General features: G+C 37.5%; 1 protein-coding gene across 1 annotated transcript in view; it reads right to left on the bottom strand.

The window, feature by feature from the left end:
• Positions 1-249: 249 nt before the first annotated feature.
• ABCB5 (ATP binding cassette subfamily B member 5) overlaps positions 250-19570 on the bottom strand; it is a 116904-nt gene continuing 97583 nt past the window's right edge. The window contains exons 23-27 of the mRNA XM_026507252.1: positions 14109-14265; positions 11376-11573; positions 7293-7499; positions 2146-2292; positions 250-447 (exon numbers count right to left, since the gene is read on the bottom strand). Of these exons, the coding sequence (XP_026363037.1) occupies positions 250-447; positions 2146-2292; positions 7293-7499; positions 11376-11573; positions 14109-14265 (907 nt within the window). The remainder of the gene's footprint in view (positions 448-2145; positions 2293-7292; positions 7500-11375; positions 11574-14108; positions 14266-19570) is intronic.

Below are 19570 nucleotides of genomic sequence, written 5' to 3'. Positions count from 1 at the left end.
ACACATGGGTCAGAACATTTTTACAAAGGAGGGATGCAGGCATTATCTCACTTATATGAGTTTAGCAAATTTTGTTTCCTTTAAAAAATCTGAAGAGAAGACGTTGTGTACACAAAACATGTCTGTACTTGAATAGCATGATTCCAGGTATAGATACATGTAATAAAAGAGATCAAAGCATGCCAAATAATTGCTAAGTACTTTCTTTGCATTACACGAAGATCAAAATATGTGCTAACTCCAACAGCATCACTGCACTGACTGTGCATTTACTAATTTAAAATACATATCTCGATTTCTCAGGAGTTCTTGATGAGTTCCCTGTTCCTTTATTTTCCCATTGTGCAGGACCACTATCAGATCTGCATTCTGTATTGTGGAGAGTCTGTGAGCAACCACTAGGCAAGTCCTTCCCTTTCTGGCCTTATTGAGAGCATACTGAACCACCTAGAAGAGAAAAGGAACTGTGATTGCTAGCTTGACTTAGATGCTAATAAACTTACCCAAATAAATTGATAAAGGTAATCTAATAAGAGTGTATTTGCTTATCCCCAAAGGCAATTGCCCTGCTTTGTGAAATATTCACCATACTCAATAGAAATCTAGAAAAAGTAATTATAGACACATTTAGACTTCTAATTAGAAAAGCTTTGTGATAATGAATAAAAATAAGATGGTTGTCTGTATGTAAGTAGGTGGTTCCAAACTCAGAGTCAGAAAATAATATTTCCACACCTAAGTAGAATGCTTAATTTACTTACTTAATTTCTTCTCATAGCATTTATTTATTTATTTAGGTAGAATTTAGCTATAAAATTGTCCTGGGTAACCTCTCAGCTATGGTAGGTTATAATGTTGTACAGAAAAAATGAGAGTGGAGGCTGAAAACCAATATTTGTTGACTATAAAAAATATTCATTCCAATAATGGGTATCTAATTTAAGTCCCTGCAATAACCCATAAGGTGGGGGATATTTTCATTTTTGTGATGAATAAACTGAGATTTGGAAAGTCCAGATCACTTGAGCAAGGTCATACTGCTAGTAATTGATGAATCCAGGATTACAGCTCAGGTATGTCTGATTCCAAAAATCATGTTTTTCTTTCATAACACACTGTGTCCTTAGGAGTCAAGAATGATAATCATCTACAAATAGCAACTGTGTGATGGTTAACCACATAAGATCTTAGCTCAGACACCCTCTATTAAAATTCAGAGAAATTACTTAACTTTTTAAAGCCTTAGTGTGCTAACCTATAAAACTCACATGGCTAATAAAATAAGCTAATTCATCAAGTTGTGAGGATTGAGATTATAGCATATAATGGACACTTGGTAAATTTTAAGGTTATCATTCATTCAACCAATGTTCATTTAACAAGTAAGTGCCTACTATGTGCAAGAAACTACTAGAGCACGAGGACATATAGCAAACTTAAACATCTGAAGGAGCTTGCAGTGTAGGTCTATTGTCACATCTCTTTGCTTCCTTGCTTTCTTCTCAAACAGAGCTAATTGTCTATAGAAGATGGAGTAACTAGTAGGCTCTGACACTGCAGTGTAGATTACTCTTTTATGCATGCAGATTGCCTTATTAATTTGTTTGGTATCGTAATAATAATAATAATAGAATAGTAAAGTTATTTTTCTTGGGCTTTTTCCTTGACTGGAGAAACATTTCAAGAATTGGGCCTTTCTGATAAATCAATTCAAATGAGAAAACCTTTCTAGAACATAAGATGCCCTGTGTCCCAACTCCCTCCTTCCCACCAGCCTCTAACTTTTTTTTTTTTAAAGATTTTATTTATTTATTTGACAGAGATACAGACAGCCAGCGAGAGAGGGAACACAAGCAGGGGGAGTGGGAGAGAAAGAAGCAGGCTCATAGCGGAAGAGCCTGATGTGGGGCTCGATCCCATAACGCCGGGATCACGCCCTGAGCCGAAGGCAGACGCTTAACCGCTGTGCCACCCAGGCGCCCCTCTAACTTTTTTTTTTAAAGGCCAAAACCTTAATTAGAACTTGTGACCCTATGACCATAATTCTCTCAGGTCTTTCTTGCCCCAGACTGACCTTCATTTCTTCCACAACACTCCACTCTCTTATTTGGTATAATATTCTGAGATGAAATAAGAGAATGTTACCTTTTCACTCTCATTATCAAGGGCTGAAGTGGCCTCATCCAACAGTAAAATTTTTGGTTTCCGGAGAAGAGCCCTTGCAATAGCTAGTCTTTGTTTCTGGCCTCCGGAAAGCAGAGTTCCTTTCAGTCCAACTTGTGTGTTGTATTTCTATTACAGGAACATGCAATTAAGAAAGCAAGTCTTGGTTATTTAAATTAGCATGGCAACTGTGGGCGAGAACCATCTAAATATTTCAAATTTTGCTACTCTCGAAAATTTGTATCCCAACAAGTGCTGAAATCTATTCTTGGGCTTTGCTGAAAATAAAAGCTAAACCAGCAGTAAACACTACCATCTCATTTACATATCTACACTGATCACAAACAGCAGACCTTTGCCATTATGCGTCTACAAAGGGATTGTTTGAATTAAAGCATAAGAAAAAAATTACTGGCGAAAGAAAGTTCTCAGTAAACACAAATCTTTTTGCATTAAATTCCATTACCTTCTATTTTCAGGTCAAAAAGAATTAAAGTATATAAAAACAAGGAAATCACTGGGTTTCTTCACTCTGGCTCTCACCAAACCTCTAGGGGCACATCTCTCCAGGGAGCGGGATTCTGTTCTCAGTTCTTCAGGTATCTTCCTGGCAGTAAATTAGGCTGGCATCTGGAGATAGTCTGTTCATCTTTTCAGGCCATAATAGTGACATTTAGCACTCCCAATGTTTCCATGGCCCTCCTACTTACTAATGACCTTTCCTCCAGTGTTTTCCTCCACAGAAGAATAAAGAAACTACTAGAGGAGTATCCTAAAGCTGCTGTAGTCTGCTAAATCATGACCGGTCATACAAGCAGGCTCCTCTTGCTTTCTAGATTGTCCCATTGACTCTACTTCCCTTCAAGGTTTCACACTGCTTTCTAGTACACAGTGCCAGTTGTCTAACAGGTATATGCTACTGATATCCAGATAAGAATGTGTGGATGGATTGACACCACCAGGAAAGCAAGTCTAATTATACAGCCTTCCAAAGGTGGATCCTGTAGCAGCATCACAGAGAAGATGCATGTGATTAATACGCTGTTTTGTCTTAGTGCCTTAGAGAAGCTTGAATTAATTGCCTTTTCCTCCACATCTGACTGCCTTGCCTTCGAGGGGTACTATTTGGGCAGAGCGGGTATCAAGAGAGCCTGTGACACAACCTTATGATAAATGCGTCTACTTCATCTTAAAGTTCATTTTTCAATTTAAGATGGACAGTTGTTTGCTTTATATAAAACAAAGGTATCTGAGTTACTAAAGCCCAGTAAAAGTGTCTTCTCTGAGGTGAATGCTCTCCAAAGAAAACAGACGTTATCTCCTCTGTGCTTTTATATAGGACTGCCAGCACGCTGGGCGCCTGACTTCTAAAATACATTTTATTAAGTTTGGAATCACAGGGCAGGATAATCAGATAAAACCATGTCATTCATTTCCACACACCACAAAGTTCCCATCTAAATTAGAGAATCCAACCCTGAAACGAAAATTGAGAGAGGACTGGGTGGAGGTAATAACGGTTTGTAGCACTTTTTTGCCAGTCTAGCTTAAATTGTACATGGATTGTTCTAGTGTAGCTGAAGAAGATAACAATACTAGCTTAGAAGTCACTTTGCATTTCTTGGCCTTCTCTGGATTGCAGGAAGATATTAGCATCAAGAATGAATTGGATGAAAATTAAATTCGGATGTTTTTGTCTATCATTAAGCAAAACAGATTATAAATGTGAATATATACATTGTCTCAATATCAACCTAAAAACATTTTCAGATACTGAAAGTGAAGGTTCTCATTTTTTAATGAAGAATTACAGGGGTACCTGGGTGGCTCAGTTAGTTAAGCATCTGCCTTTTGCTCGGGTCGTGGTCCCAGAGTCCTGGGATTGAGCCCCTCATCGGGCTCCCTGCTCAGTGGAAAGCCTGCTTCTCCCTCTGTGCCTCCCCCAGCTCATGCGCTCTCCCTTTCTCTCTCAAATAAATAAATTATATCTTAAAAAAAAAAGAAAAGAACTACAGAGTTTCATTTTCCTGCTTAAAGGTTTTCTTTATTTTTATGAGAGAGAGTGCACAAGCAGAGGAAGTAGCAGGCAGAGGCAGAGGGAAAAGCAGGCTCCCCGCTGAGCAGGGAGCCTGACTTGGGGCTCAATCCCAGGCCCCTGACATCATGACCTGAGCCAATGCTTAATCAACTGAGCCACCCAGGTGCCCCTCATTCTCCTGTTTAAACTGCAAATCTAAATCAATTTTCTGGCAAACATTGGGATGGATGGTGAGTGTCTTGAAATATGCAACCTGTTTATGACATCCTCAAGGAACAATGGCTCCTCAATATGAACCTAGGGCTAAAAGCCAGTTGGGTTCTAGAGGGAACATCAGAAAGAGTCTAATCCTAAACCAACTATATCCTAGAGAATCCCTGCAAGCCCTGGGGAGGAATTTAGGGTGGTTTCAGTGGTTGAAGTCATATTCCAGTAGCCATGATGTGGCTTGACTGAGAGCTGCATCTATACCTGGTATGTTTCCCAGAGGATCCTCAAGACCAAAGCGGTGTTGCTTCAACTCCCCTCCTAGGTGGATATTTCTGGATGTCTGCGGGTCATCTCCATGGCATATGGTATAAATGTGTTACCCTTATTGATGTCTTGCTATTCACCCTCTGAGTTTGAGTTGCCTGTCAGGTCCACAATCCCTTACCAGAAACCTTTAGGGCTCTATTTGTTTAAGAATTCTGTTTTTTGGGGTGCCTGGATGGCTCACTTAGTTAAGCATCTGACTCTTGATTTCAGCTCAGATTATGATCTCAGGGTCGTGAGATCGAGCCCCTCATTGGGCTCTGTGCTGGGTGTACAGCCTGCTTAAGATTCTCTTTCCTGCTTTGCCTCTCTGTCCCGCACTCTTTCTCTCTCTCTCTAAAAAAAAAAAAAAAAAATTATTTAGTAATCTCTATACCCAACATGGGGCTCTAACTCACAACCCTGAGATCAAGAGTCAGCTGCTCTACCAACTGAGCCAGCCAGGTGCCCCTGTTTGTTTGACTTTAGAAGAAAATACACCACAAATTGTATATACTACATATTATATATATTTAGTATGTGATATATAATAGCACCCCAGAAGTTCTGGGGAAGCAAGTGGTAATCATATGAATATTTGTGCAGAAATATTTGATTATTCATTCTAAGTAGGATTAATAAAGACTACATATGGCTTCACATCATTTTGGCCACCACACATACAAAATTTGTGTATAAGGGATGGAGTTTAACAGTTTTTGGAAATTGAAACTGAGGAACAGAAAATGTGGACCTGCATTGCTCTCATCCAGAATGTTGTAAAGCACCAGAGCTTGTCCTTTTAATGCCAATCTCTGCCATCACCAAAGGCCACAGTGCCTCTTGGATGAGCAAACAAAAGGCTGAGTTTCAGCAGCAATTTTTGCTTTAAAATCTGATCACATTATTTCTTTGCCTAAAAATGTCTAGTGGGACATTTCCATCCAATAGGATTGGAAATCCTATTTCCAATAAGACAGAATCCAAACTTCTTAGACTAGTATATCAGAACCTTCACATTTAGTTTCTGCTCATGTTTTGGCCTCTTTTCAATTCCTCATTTTATGCGTTATACTCAGGATTTTAAATTTATTTCCTTCCAAACACCTGAAACTCTTTTACATGTTTATGTTTCCATGTGAGCTTATTCTGTCTTCTAAGTATGGATTTGTCTCCTCTCTGCCTGGAGAATTCCTACTCATTCTTCAAAACCTGCTTTAAAACAGCATCTTCTGTGTGATTTTCTCTGAGCTCCCAGAGAATTTGTCATTCCTTCCTTTGTACTCTCATCACACACTCCGTGTGCTTTCATTCCAGCAGGCTGTCCAGTGTATCATACGCTTTCTTGCTCACTTTTCACAATCGTGAACCACATCTTGGCAATTCCACCTTTCCAATATCTTTTAAATCCTTTTCCTTGTTTTATTTTACTTTATAATTTCTAATTCAGGCATTCATAACACTGGAAATAGCTCCTAAGTCATCTCCCAACTCCCTGTCTTTTCCTCACTACAACAAATGGTCATTTACATTGCTGCTAGATGTGATGTCCAATGTCCTATTCCAAAATGATATCTTGGCACAGATTTCTTTATGGTGCTACATATTTTTTCAGTAATGGTGATATGAAGGCAAACTAAAGTTAAACTTAAAAATACTGAGAAACAAGTTATTCTTTTTTTTAGTAAATAACATCATCTTGATTTCCAAAGTTCATTGTAAAAAGTTAGCACACTGAGTCTCTGCAAAATGTAGTTTTGGGTAAAGCTGGGATATAGTACAACAAAAATAATGAAAGATAATAAACAATTTAAGTGTAAAAGTCAAATGGTATAAATATGTGGTAGGTGAAGGAGTGGTGGGAACTCTTCTAAGTAAGGTGGCCATGGAGGGTGTCTGCAAAGATGACATTTCAAGGAGCTTGAAGGTTAAAGAGCTGGCTCTGCAAAGAGCCAGAGGAAGGGAGGTCCTGGCTGAAGAAACGGCGAGTGTAAATGTCCTGAGGTAGGGAAAAACTTGGTGTGTTCATGAGATGAAAAGAGGACCCTGCGGCTGGAGCAGAATGAGCATATGGTGAGGAAGGAACTGGAGAGGTAAGTAGGATCGATCATAGAAAGCTTTGCCAGCCACATAAGAAATTTGGACTTTATTCTAAGTACAAAGGATGCCATTAGGAAGTTTGAAGCAGGAGGGACAGAATCTAATTTATGTTTTCAAAAGATCCCCCTAGTTACTGTGAAGAAGGAGAATTATAATTGGGCAGACGGGCAGCAGGGAGACAGACTAAGAAGCTACTGGAGTGGTCCGGGGGTGGGGGGAATGATGGTGGTATAGACATGAGTTGAGTGTATATGGATAAAAGGTAAAGAAACAAATAAGAAAACTAATTCGGTGAATATTAATACAGTTTGGTCTTGGGAAAACTAATCACAGAAAAATTTCAATCTTTGCTTTTTACATATAACTTTATATTAGATGTTAGCAAAAAATAAATTGTATGATTCAAGTAGCACATAAAAACAAACACTTAGGCTTACCTGGCAACTTTGCAATTCAAGATTTCAGATATTTTTCTTACCTCAGGGAGACCCTCAATAAAAGAATGAATATTTGCTGCTTTTGCTACTTCTTTTATTTCATCTAACGGCACAACACGGCTGTTATCACCATAGGCAATGTTGTCGGCAATGCTACAGTTGAAGAGTACAGGCTCTTGAGAAACAATTGCCATTTGGGAACGGAGCCATTGTACATTCAGTTCCTTTGCATCCACACCATCAAATAGCTGCCAAAAGCAAAATGGAGAACGGTATGTGAAGATCCAACAACTGTATCATGTCACAGTTCACTATATTCAAACATATAGAAATTATAACAAGAAGGGTAGGAATTCAAGCCTACCTTACACTAAAATGCTACCCAAGGATGGACTGTAAATCATATTGTATAGAAGCAGAGTGTAACTGACTAAAATGCCAACTCCTAAACTTACTTGACATTTCTACAAATGGCCACATAGTCTAGAGACTTGCCTGGAGTCTAGAGTAAAGCCTGGTGCTTTGTGCTGAAGTCAGATGGAAAATGAGCAACCTCTACTGTAATAGGACCCCACTTTTTTAAAGCCCAGAGAGAGAAGGTGTAGGCTGATACAGTAGTCACATATAAAGGTATGTCATTTTGTACACAGTCATGCTTATTCACATGAACATATAACAACATTCAACTGGCATTTGATGAGCATACCTACTAGCTGATGTGGACTCTTCAGGTACCAGGGAAATAGTGGTAAGCAGGACAAAGCTCTTGCCCTCCTGCAGTTTATATTCTAGTGGAGACAGGCAGGCAATAAACACACTAACAAATAATCAACTCAAAAAAGAAAGTGTCATGAAGACAGGAAAATGGGATTGAGAGTGACTGAGAATGTAGGGAGGATGTGGGAAACAGGTTGGTGAATGGATTATTTTCTACAGAGTAATCTAAGAAGCCCTACCTAAGAAGTAGCATTTAGATTGATATTTGAATGATAAGGAGTCAGCAAAGAGGTTGGAGCAAGAAAATTCCAAGCAGGAGAACAGCAAGAACGAAGGCCATAAGTGAGTTTAGAGAACATAAAGAAGCCAGTGAGACTGACACACAGTACACAAGGTGGGGAGTGATAGGAGTTTGGAGAGAGGCAGAGACCCGATCATGAAGGACCATGATTGATGGAATGGACTCTGTTTTATTCTAACTATGGTAGGAAATCATTGGAGGGTTTAAAGGAGGGGATATGCTATGTTATGTGCAAGTAGATGACTGTTACCTAATTTTGGACTAATTGTTAACTCATTGTTATCACTGGTAACAAGGGAGCCATTCTGGACCATTTTTTTTTGCAAATAGTCACTGAGAATCTGCGATGAGAAAAAAAACCCATGTAAATTGCAGGAGAATGAGGACTAATATGAGTCTTTGACTTTTAGGGGCTTAGGATTTTTGTGGGGAGGAGAAGGCAGAACAGGAAGGTGTATGTATGTGTGTGTGTGTATGTGATGTGATGCTGGCTGGGGGGAGAGGATAATTGAAAACCTGAATATAAGGAAGAGTAAGAAAGGTGCCATTTGAGAAAAAGTCATTGGAATTCTAAGGAGAGAGAGGTTGCATTTTTTTTTTTTTTTAGATCAGGTTGCAGGACTTAATGGAGCTGATTTATTGATTGATTGATTGATTTTAAAGATTTTTAATTTATTTATCTCAGACAGAGAAAGAGAGAGACAGCATGAACCAGGTGGGGGAGAGTCAGAGAGAGAAGCAGGCTCCCAGATGCGCAGGGAGCCCAATGCGGGGCTTGACCCTGGGATCATGACCTGAGTCGAAGGCAGACGCTTATTAACCTACTGAGCTGGCCAGGTGCCCCAACGGAGCTGATTTAGATAAGCCCTAACCATGCTTAAAATTTTGAGAGTTGGTGGGTGGAGAATGCCAGTGGGAATAGCAGGAAGCCTGAATCAGGGTGGCAGAGGAAATTTATCTCTGTCTTAAAACAAGAGGATAAAGGAAGAGCCTAGATACAGATATTAAACCCCTCCTCCAACACCTGTATCCTAAAAGAATTCCATGTCTTCATAAGATCAAAATTTCTTTTTTTCTTTTAGAATTTCAAATTTGTAGACTTTTAATTTTTCTTAGATTTAAAAAAATGTAAGTATAGTTGACACACAATATTACAATAGTTTCAGGTGTACAATATAGTGATTCAACTTCTCTATATATTATGCTATGCTCACCACAAGTGTAGCTACCATCTGTCACCATTCAAGGCTAGTACAATATTACTGGCCAAATTTCCTATGTTTTGCCCTTTATTCTCGTGACTTATTCATTCCATAACTGGAAGCATCTATCTCCTACTTATCCCCTTCATCCATTCTGCCCATCACCCCCTTCCCTCTGGCTACTATCAGTTTGTACCTCTGTGTTTATAGGTCTAATTCTGCTAGTTTATTTGCTTATTCATTTGTTTTGTTTTTTAGATTCCACATGAGTGAAATCATATGGTATTTGCCTTTCTCAGGCTGACTCATTTCACTTAGCATAATATGCTCTAGATCCATCCATGCTGTCACAAGTGGCAAGATCTCATCCTTTTTTATGGCTGAGTGATATTCCATTGCATATATATCCATTTGTCTTTCAGTGGACACTTAGTTTGCTTCCATATCTTGGTATTATAAATAATGCTGCAATAAACATAGTGGTGCATATATCTTTTCAAATTGGTGTTTTCGTTTTCTTTGGGTAAATATCCAGGAGTGGAATTATTGGATTATATGGTATTTCTATTTATAATTTTTTGACCACCTCCATATTCTTTTCCACAGTGGCTATATCAATTTATACCAACAGTGCATGAGGGTTCGTTTTTCTCCACATTTTTGCCAACATTTGTTATTTCTTGTCTTTTTGATTATAGTCATTCTGTCAGGTATAAGGTGATATCTCATTGTGGTTTTGATTCACATTTCCCTGATGATTAGTGATGTTGAGCATCTTTTTATGTGTCTGTTGGCCATATGTATGTCTTCTTTGGAAAAATATCTCTTCAGGTCCTTTATTTTTAAATTGTATTTTTTTTTCTTTTTGGTATTGAGCTGTAGAAGTTCTTTATATATTTTAGATATTAACCCTCATTGGAGATATCATTTGCAAATATACTCCCATTCAGTAGGCTGCCTTTTTTTTGTTGATGTTTTCCTTCACTATGCAAAAGCTTATTTTGATGTAGTCCCAATAGTTTATTTTTGCTTTCATTTCCCTTACCTTAGACATATCTAGAAAAATGTTGCTGTAGCCAATGTCAGAGAAATTACTGCCTGTGTTCTCTGCTAGGACTGTTGTAGTTTCAGGTCTCACATGTATGTATTTAATCTACTTTGAGTTGTTTTATGTATGATATTAGAAAGTGGTCCAGTTTCATCTTTTTGCATGGAACTGTCCAGTTTTCCTAGCACATTTATTGAAGAGACTCTCTTTGCCCTATTGTATATTCTTTCCTCTTTTGTCAAAGGTGTGGCTTTATTTCTGGACTCTGTATTATGTTCCATTGATCTATGTGTCTGTTTTTATGCCAGTACCATGTCATTTTGATTACTACAGCTTTGTAATATAACTTGAAGTCTGGAATTGTGATGCCTCCAGCTTTGCTTTTCTTTTTTAAGATTGTTTGAACTATTCAGGGTCTTTTGTGTTTCCCTAGAAATTTTAGGATTGTTCTAATTTTGTGAAAAATGCTGTTGGTATTTGATAGACATTGCATTAAATCCATAGCTTGTTTAGCGTAGTACAGACATTTTAACAATATTTGTTCTCCCAATTCATGAGCATGGAATATCTTTCCATTTGTTTGTGTTGTCTTCAATTTAAGACCAAAATTTCTGCCACCATCATGACTGAAGAATCTTTGAGTCTTTGTATTTTGTATTTAGCCTTAAAATCCTATCCATCATTTTTGTTATTGGTTTGCTTGTCCATTTAGTTAAGGGAGAGAGTTGTTTCCCCCCCCCTCCAAACTACTGCACTTTTTGCCCTATTCAAACCAGTAAGGATGATTAAGCCCAAGGGAATGTTTAAGAATAGCACCACTAAACTCTAGATAAGCAGAATTTAAAATCAGTCTTACCACTTGTCCTTTCACAGGGTCATAAAATCTCTGCAGAAGTTGGATAGAAGTGCTTTTTCCACAGCCACTGCTCCCAACAAATGCCACTGTCTTCCCTTTCTCAATACTGAGGGATAAGCCACAAAGAATGAGAACATCTTGGCGACATGGATAGAAAAAAGAGACCTCTCGAAACTCTATATTCCCTTCACATGTATCCTGGGAAAAAAAGTTGGCAGCGTTTAGAATGATAACTTAAAATGAGTATAACACATTATAGCACATTGGCTGAGTGCTTCCTGAAAATTATGCATGTTTCCACAACCATTTTATTTTAAACAGTATTCCTCTCTATAGAGCTGCTGACTGCATGATCATTTCTGTCACTTTTGTTTAGATTTTTACATCTGTACTTCTTGTCTTTGTTATTGGACTTCACCAAGTTCCTAAAAAGCACGGTTTCCTTTGGCTTCCCTACCAAGACATAGTCTAATCTGCAGACTAGCTGTTTGACCAAATGTTCTGAATAACTGTACATATCTTTAAAAATTTAGTTTGTGTTTTACAGACCTTTATTGCTTAATTCAGAATAGCTGGGGGTCCTCATAAACTATATATATAAATGTTATTTTTGCAAGTTGGACCATGTTTTAGAGTTAATATACATTATGCTTTGAATTTGGGCTTATCTTTGTTTTCAATTGATCATTATTTGGCAGTAATGCCTAAAAGTTTATTTTTCTCTCTATGCTTCAATCCTTCTGATAATTTTTAAACCAATACTTATATATACCAGGGGTGTTTATAAAAGACTTTCCGGAACTATCACTAAATGATTAACTTTCCCTTTATATATTTGGTTCTAAGATTTTGGGTTCTTTTGAACTTCATGTTTGCTTGCCCTCAATCAATTGCATTTTAAATAGTCAGGTTTAATAGTCATGCTCAGCATATTCTGAACCCAGCATACAGGCAGAAGGCAGGGGTAGGTGGAGAACAGGAGCATCAAAAAACGTTTGATAATGATACTCTATTGTCAAAAGAAAGAAATATTAGGATATATGCCAAAATGTTAAGTGCTGTAGTAGCCTATTTTTAGCTTATTCAGTGTTTCCTGCTTATCCCCACACTGAATATTATTTATGCAAAAATGCTTAACAAAATCAACCTGGAAACTACAGAGTAATGAAGAGTGCATTATTTTTGTGTACACTCTGTGCCTTTTGAAAAGGCATAGAGAGATCTTACACTACTAGACTTTAATACATTTTAAAATTTATTCTTACTATTTTAAACATTTTTTTAAAGATTCTTTATTTATCTGAGAGAGAAAGAGGAGAGCACGAGCAGGGGGAGGGGCAGAGGGAGAAGGAGAAGCAGACCAGGGAGCCTGATGAGGGGCTCAATTCCAGGACCCCAAGATCACGATCTGAGATGAAGGCAGACACTTAACCGACTGAACCACCCAGGCACCCCTATTTTAAATGTTTTGTTATGGAAAATTTCAAGCATCTACAAAAGTAGAGAGAAAAATGTAATGGATTATCTCCCAGCTGCAATAATTATCAACATTTGTCAGTTTTGTTTTCCCAGATTTTAATTGTTGAAAAGCACAGGGAGTGATATTTAGAAGTATTTGCATATTAAATAAAATGATTAAATAAATTAATTTTACAGTCTCTATGAGAAACATTTCCATATTCCATGCCACATAATGTAGTTATATGAAGATATTTATCTGTGAGATACTCAATCCCTTTACTGTAATGTTCTGAAAGAAATGAGTAGCAATGTAATTATACATCTAAATCCCAAGATTAAAAAAAAGTTTTCTACATCCTTTACTTTCTAAAAGACAAATATGAAATCTTATTTTGACTATGATGCATCTTTGAGCATTCTATTTTGAGAATTTCAAGATCTTTTCAAGATCTATAACTAAGGACTGGCATTCCTTTTAATAATTAGGTAGCTTTACGGATAATGTACTATTTTAAACTATCATACATATAAAATATCTACTGTTAAAATTCTAATTGGGAAATAATTTTAAGTGAAAAATTTCTTTTAAGTATATACCTAATGACTATCCTTACTTTTAAATTTAAGTTGTCTAGAAAAGTCTTAAAATTGAATATATATTTAATGTATAAGATACTATTAAGGGGCTTGTTTGTTTTAAATTATAAAATCTCACTATTATTTCTCTTTTAATATTCATGGTCTTTTAGAGTTTGTGTCTGTGTATGTGTGAATTTAATAAATATAGTTCCTTTTTCCCCCTCTTCTGATTGCGGATATATTTTCCATAAAATACGGTGTCTGAAACAGCAAGCATTATTCACTTTGTATAAATTATCAGAGAAAAAAATGAATTAACTCAAATGCAAATCTTCATCCAAGACTAAAGTTTCAGCTGTCTAAATAAAATTAAATATATAAATCAATTCTTTGTTCAAGAACATTCTCAAGGCATCAGGCAAATAAACTAGAAGTATATTATTTTTCATAAAATATATGTATGTTTCAGTAGCAGAGGTGAAAAATTGCTTAAGACAAGACCCCCTTCTCCCTTTGTAGCCGTGTTATTTTTTTAATTTTTAATTTTTTAATGTTTTTTATACAAGTTTTTAATTCTTTATAGCACTATCTTTTGCAAAGTTATCAAATAATGCCTTCATTTAAGTCTCTATATAGACAGCATTCATATGTATAATTAATAATGTGGACATTCAAAATCATAGTTGTGCTTACTGGTTTTTTCCCTTCTTGACTATAGCTGTCTATGGTTGGTTTCTTTTCCAGCAAAGCAAACAGATGTGCAGCCCCAGATTTGGCTCTTGAATATTCAGGTGCCAAAACAAGTGTTTCTCCAATGGCCATAGCTCCATATGCAATTGCAGTAAAAACTCTATCAAAAGATAAAGCATTTGAATCTTAGGTCCATTTTCAAACAATAGAACTCTAAAAAAAGTAGAGGAAAAAGCAGGCACAGGAATATAAATAACCTTTTCGTCCAAACAACACCACTAATGTTGAAGCCCCAACAATGATATCTCTTTTGTTTGTTTGTTTTTAATTAATTTATTCATTTTAGAAAGACAGAGAGAGGGAGAGAAATCTCAAGCAGATTCCCCGGTGAGTGCAGAGTCTGACATGGGGCTGTATCTCATGACCCTGAGATCATGATGGAGCCAAAACCGAGAGTCAGACACTTAACCAACTGAGCCACCCAGGTGCCCCATTGATATCTCTTTTATAATTTTCTACCACACAGTGATCATCCCTAGCGTTGTATACCCAAATAACCTTTGGAGCTCAGGTAATCTTAAAAGTTTCTCTTCCAATTAGAGACAAAGATCAAAGGCCCCAAACTAGTGAATAAAAAACTTCTTAGCCACCTTGATATAAGGCTCACTTGCTTGGAGATTTGACAGAGAATTCAACAGACAATGGGAAGAATGAGTCTCCAGTAGTGAGATCTGAATTTACACAGGAGATATGAATGGGTATTTTTCCCTCTTTTTTTGCATATAATGTAGTTAAAACAGACAATTGATGCCAGATGATTGGTTATCTGCTTGAAGTGCTACATGATTTAAAGACAGCAAAGCATGGAGATTGTACTTTGGTAAGGTCCTCGAAACAAAATCTGACTAAAATATACCTTAGCAAGCCTGGAAGAAGAGCTTTCATCTTTTGGGTTTGCTATGCAGATTATGATCTCAGTTTCAAAACACGTTTTAATTATAAAATAGTAAGTATGCAAATGATGTCTGAAAGCATACAGAATATTCACAGATATGTGGCATATCATGTGGCCACGGTCAAATATTTTTCTCTCATTTTCATTTTAGCCATGGAAACATTTTAATAGAATAAAAAATAATCTATCTCCATAGCAGAACTAAAAGTATAATTGAGCTAAGACTGGACAAGTTCCAGTGGTAATATTTGTTTATTTATTATTGAAGTATAGTTGACATACAATACTACATTAGTTTTAGGGGTACAGTATAGCATTTCAACATTTTTATACATTATAAAATGATCACCACTGTAAGTCTAGTTACATCTGTCTCCATATAGTTACTGTAATATTTCTGACTATATTCCCCGTGCTGCACTTTATATCCCCGTGGCTTACTTATTTTGTAACTGGAAGTTTGTATCTCATAGTCCCCTTTACCTATTTTGCCCATCCCCCTACCCCTCTCCCCTTACTGGCCAGTAAAAGGATACCACAGAACCCAGTTGCTTGTTTGCTGTGCTGGATCACAGCAAGGTAAACATATTCTGGTCTCCTTGTGAATTTCTCTGGAGATAGAACCTACCAAAGGGTGGACGTTGATGCAATCTCTTCAGTGACCTAAACCTTCAGATCCTGAATCTTGTTGTCTTTTCAAAGGTCAAGCACAATACAAAATAAAAAAACCAGTTTACATGGATATCTGATGCTTATTGTAGCCATTAGTTCTGTGATGTCAAGGCATTTTTAGTACTAATGTTTATGGAAATTGTTTAAAGCTCAAAATGCCATTCAAAATACTCAATACCCAGTTATAAATACCAGAAGGGATTACTGAGTTTAGGTAACACGTCAGAGGTTTGTTTGTTTGTTTGTTTGTTTGTTTTTATGCAAGGAAAAAATCTGACTGAATCAGACTTAAGCCTCAGTCTGATCCACGAGTCAGCAGGTGAGATGGGAAGATCACTGGATTATTAGTCAGGAGACCTGGATTCTAGTCCCACAGAGCTAGGCTTCTTAGAACAACAGAGAAAATACCTTCTTCCTCTGATTTCAGACATGACAAAATATCTACCTGTCCTAAAATTTCCACCACAAAATTCAGTTCAAGCATTAAGGATACATATACAGAGGGCAATGTCTTTGTTAGGTCCCTCTTTTTTTTTTTTTTAAAAGTATTTATTTATTTATTTATTTATTTATTTATTTATTTATTTCAGAGAGAGAGAGAGAGAGAGAGAGAGAACAGGGGAAGGAGCAGAGGGAGAGAATGAGAGAATCCCAAGACGACTCTGTGCTCAGTGTGGAGCCCAACGTGGACCTCTATCCCACAACCCTGAGATCATGACCTGAGCCGAAATCGAGAGTTGGATGCTCACCCGACTAAACCACCCAGGCGCCCTTGTTAAAATGTCCTTCTCTTAAAATGGAAGTTTACTGAGAAGGGGAGAAGGGCCTTCCATTTAGAACTTGTATCTGTGAGAGATAAATCACCTGAAGGATACACATTAGAGGAAGGAAATTTTCAGTAGAGAAGGGAGAGTATCAGCTATAAGCCCCAATGCTATCTTTCCTGTGTATGTGTTGAGGGGAGGATAAGTCCAGATGGGGGTTGATGTTAATGAGGATTATACTGAGGAACCTAATTTTGTTCAACTACCTGGGGGTTGAGTCAGAGACATTAATCTCTTATATATTTTTTTTCCTCACGTGGGTTTTGCATAAACACAGGCCAATGCTGGTGTGCTATAGAATGCGCCCTAGCTGACTCTGGCCCAATTAGCTAGGATGAACTAAACTGCAATTAACTTTACTCAAAACCTATTTATTGCACAACGAACAGTATTGCAGCTTTGTGGGTTGGCCAGGGTTGAGGGAGAATATTGAGCAGGAAGAGGTCTGGAAAGGATTTTCAGGTGCTGGGCTTCTTTTTCCCTAGTTTTATGGGTTCTCCATGGGTTCTTGGGGTGATTGTCATTTCATCCTCACCACAATGATTCTTTCAAGCATGTCCAAGCAATGGGGGAAAATCCCCTTGCCTATCACTGCTGCTGAAATCAAACTGGAATTTTACAAAGATTCTTTGTCTGGGAACAACCCAAAAAAGCACAGAAATGAATAATCCCAGTTTTAACCCAACTGATCCAAATAGGAATACCCTGAATAGTTATTGGTTCCAATCTATTTGTCTCCCCTTAATCTTGCTTCCATACCCAGTTTGTATACATTTGGTGACTTACTCTAAGAGTAAGTATACTGGAGGGTTCAGAGCCTGGCCTCTGAAGCCAGACCACTGGGACTACATCCAAACTCCACTGTTTATTTTTCAGCTGTGTGACCTTGGGCATGTTCTGTGCTTCTGTTTCCTTATTGGCAAACAGGAGATAATAGGACTATCCACATCTTACAGCATTGTTGTGAGAATTCAATACATTAATAATATAAAGTGCTTAGTACAGTGTTCAACAAATGTTTAAGTTATTATTATTACTCTCATGGAACTGAAAGTTTATGGGACACTTTCTGTTGGCAAATAAGCTCTCACACTTTTATAGAGATACATCAGCACACCAGGTCAAATCACAACTTCTGAAGTTGGCACTCAGTAAGTTTCTTCTTTTCGACTGGAAAGCAGAGTATTTTTCCTCACAGAAGTGGCCATTATAATTGTACCCATACTCATACTCTTTTCCCCTAACATCCATATAACACTCGAAAGATTCTTTTCTTCCCACCCTAAATCCTTTCCTCAACACATGGAAGAGAGAAAATACACAACTTGTATTTATTTGGTACTTTGGGTTTTAGAGAATGTTTTCATATATGCGACACTACTTGATCACCTAGGAGATAAGCAAGGCAGGAACTCTTACCCCTTCTTAACAAACGAGAAGACTTGAGCTCAGACAAATTATGCAATTTGTCCAGGATCACACAGTTATAAACCTGTAGGGCTGGGACCTGAACCTCCTTGTTCACTGTACTTTACCTTACACGGTGCTCCTTCCAGTGGAAAGCTGGCCTGAACTGTCTCTCCCTGCATGTTGGGGTTTGTTACCACTTTGTTTCCCATTTTAGAATCTTCAGAGGGTCCAAGATAATCAAATCTGCCTTGATTTGTCTCCTTCAGATCCCTTCAGTGGTTGATCACTCTATCTACTCTCCTTATCTTGTCTTCTTCTCTTGTAGATAATCCCTGAGGAGGAGCTGGGCACAAGTTGGGTGGCTGCCACAGCGGTGAACACTGAAAGAAGACTTTCCTGTTTTCCTTGTTCGGGCTAGTTAAGGCTGCTTTCCCAATTATAATGATGACACACACAGTTCTCCCATGGCTGCTTGGCCTACCAGAGCAAAGATGGTGGTGGAGGCCTAGCTTATCTCCTTCTATCCCTTAGCATTTCAAGGCATCAACCCACTTACGTTGATTATTATATGGCCAATAACCACATTTAATATTCAAAGTCCAAAGGATTTCTTTTATTTGGATTTTTGGAGGACTAGGCACTAGACAACATATGAAATGCCTGGTTCTGCTTCTCAGCAAGTTTTCAAATTTGTGGCTTTTATTATTACTGTACTGAAGGTTGCTGTGCCTGATTCTTTCTTACCTATCTGCTTCCTGCTAATATGTATAGCAAAGACGGAAGAAATAGAGACAGAGGGAAGTTCTGAAGTGGAGGTATGGAAAAAAAAAAACCTCTGCTTGGACACTAGTGCTTTCTGACCTATATTGCAAAAGGCAAGTCAGCTAGAATCTAACCTAAAGGTGCTAATGGAAAAGCAGACAGGAGAAAATAAACTTATTTTGTATTTTTCAAAATCTATACACTTATAGTGTACATTGAAAGTGTTGCCAGGGCTAACAAAGGCAGAGGGGGAGAGTTTTAATACACATAGGTGTGTAAAACCTAAAGAAGAGATTTTCTAAAGGCCTACCCAGTGCTGCAAGCCAGCAGAATGAAAATGTTATCACCTTTTTAAAATGCTTATCTCAGAGAAACTTCTATAGTAACAGAGATGGATGAAGACAACTTCTACCATTAGAAATGTCTGTTGCCTTTTTTTTTTTAAGAGGAAAAAGCTAAGGCTGATAGTAGCCTTACTGATAAACTAATATTATGAGCACATCAGAGGATTCTGCTGTTAAAATGTACATTTTCCTTTCCCAAGGCTCACTGTCATTTCTGACAGATAGCTCACCCATTCCTGTAGCTATAAATCATGAAAATACATTCACATTTATTGGCTGAATAAAACACCTTTATTTTTTAAACAATAAATTAAAATATGACTTCACCAATTTTTATATAATCCTAGGAAAGTTTCTGATAGTGGCCAAAAGAAAACCCTAAGGTTTTAAGCAGGTATGGAGAGCAGCCTGGCATTTAGTTCCCATGTTCATATTTCTTAAAGTGTGACCCTCAGATTCTGTGCCTCAGAATAATTTGGATGTTTGTAAAAATGTAGA

Source organism: Ursus arctos, unplaced genomic scaffold (assembly GCF_023065955.2).
Source record: "Ursus arctos isolate Adak ecotype North America unplaced genomic scaffold, UrsArc2.0 scaffold_3, whole genome shotgun sequence".
In the NCBI taxonomy this organism is placed as follows: domain Eukaryota; kingdom Metazoa; phylum Chordata; class Mammalia; order Carnivora; family Ursidae; genus Ursus; species Ursus arctos.
This window is presented reverse-complemented; position numbering and strand designations above follow the sequence as displayed.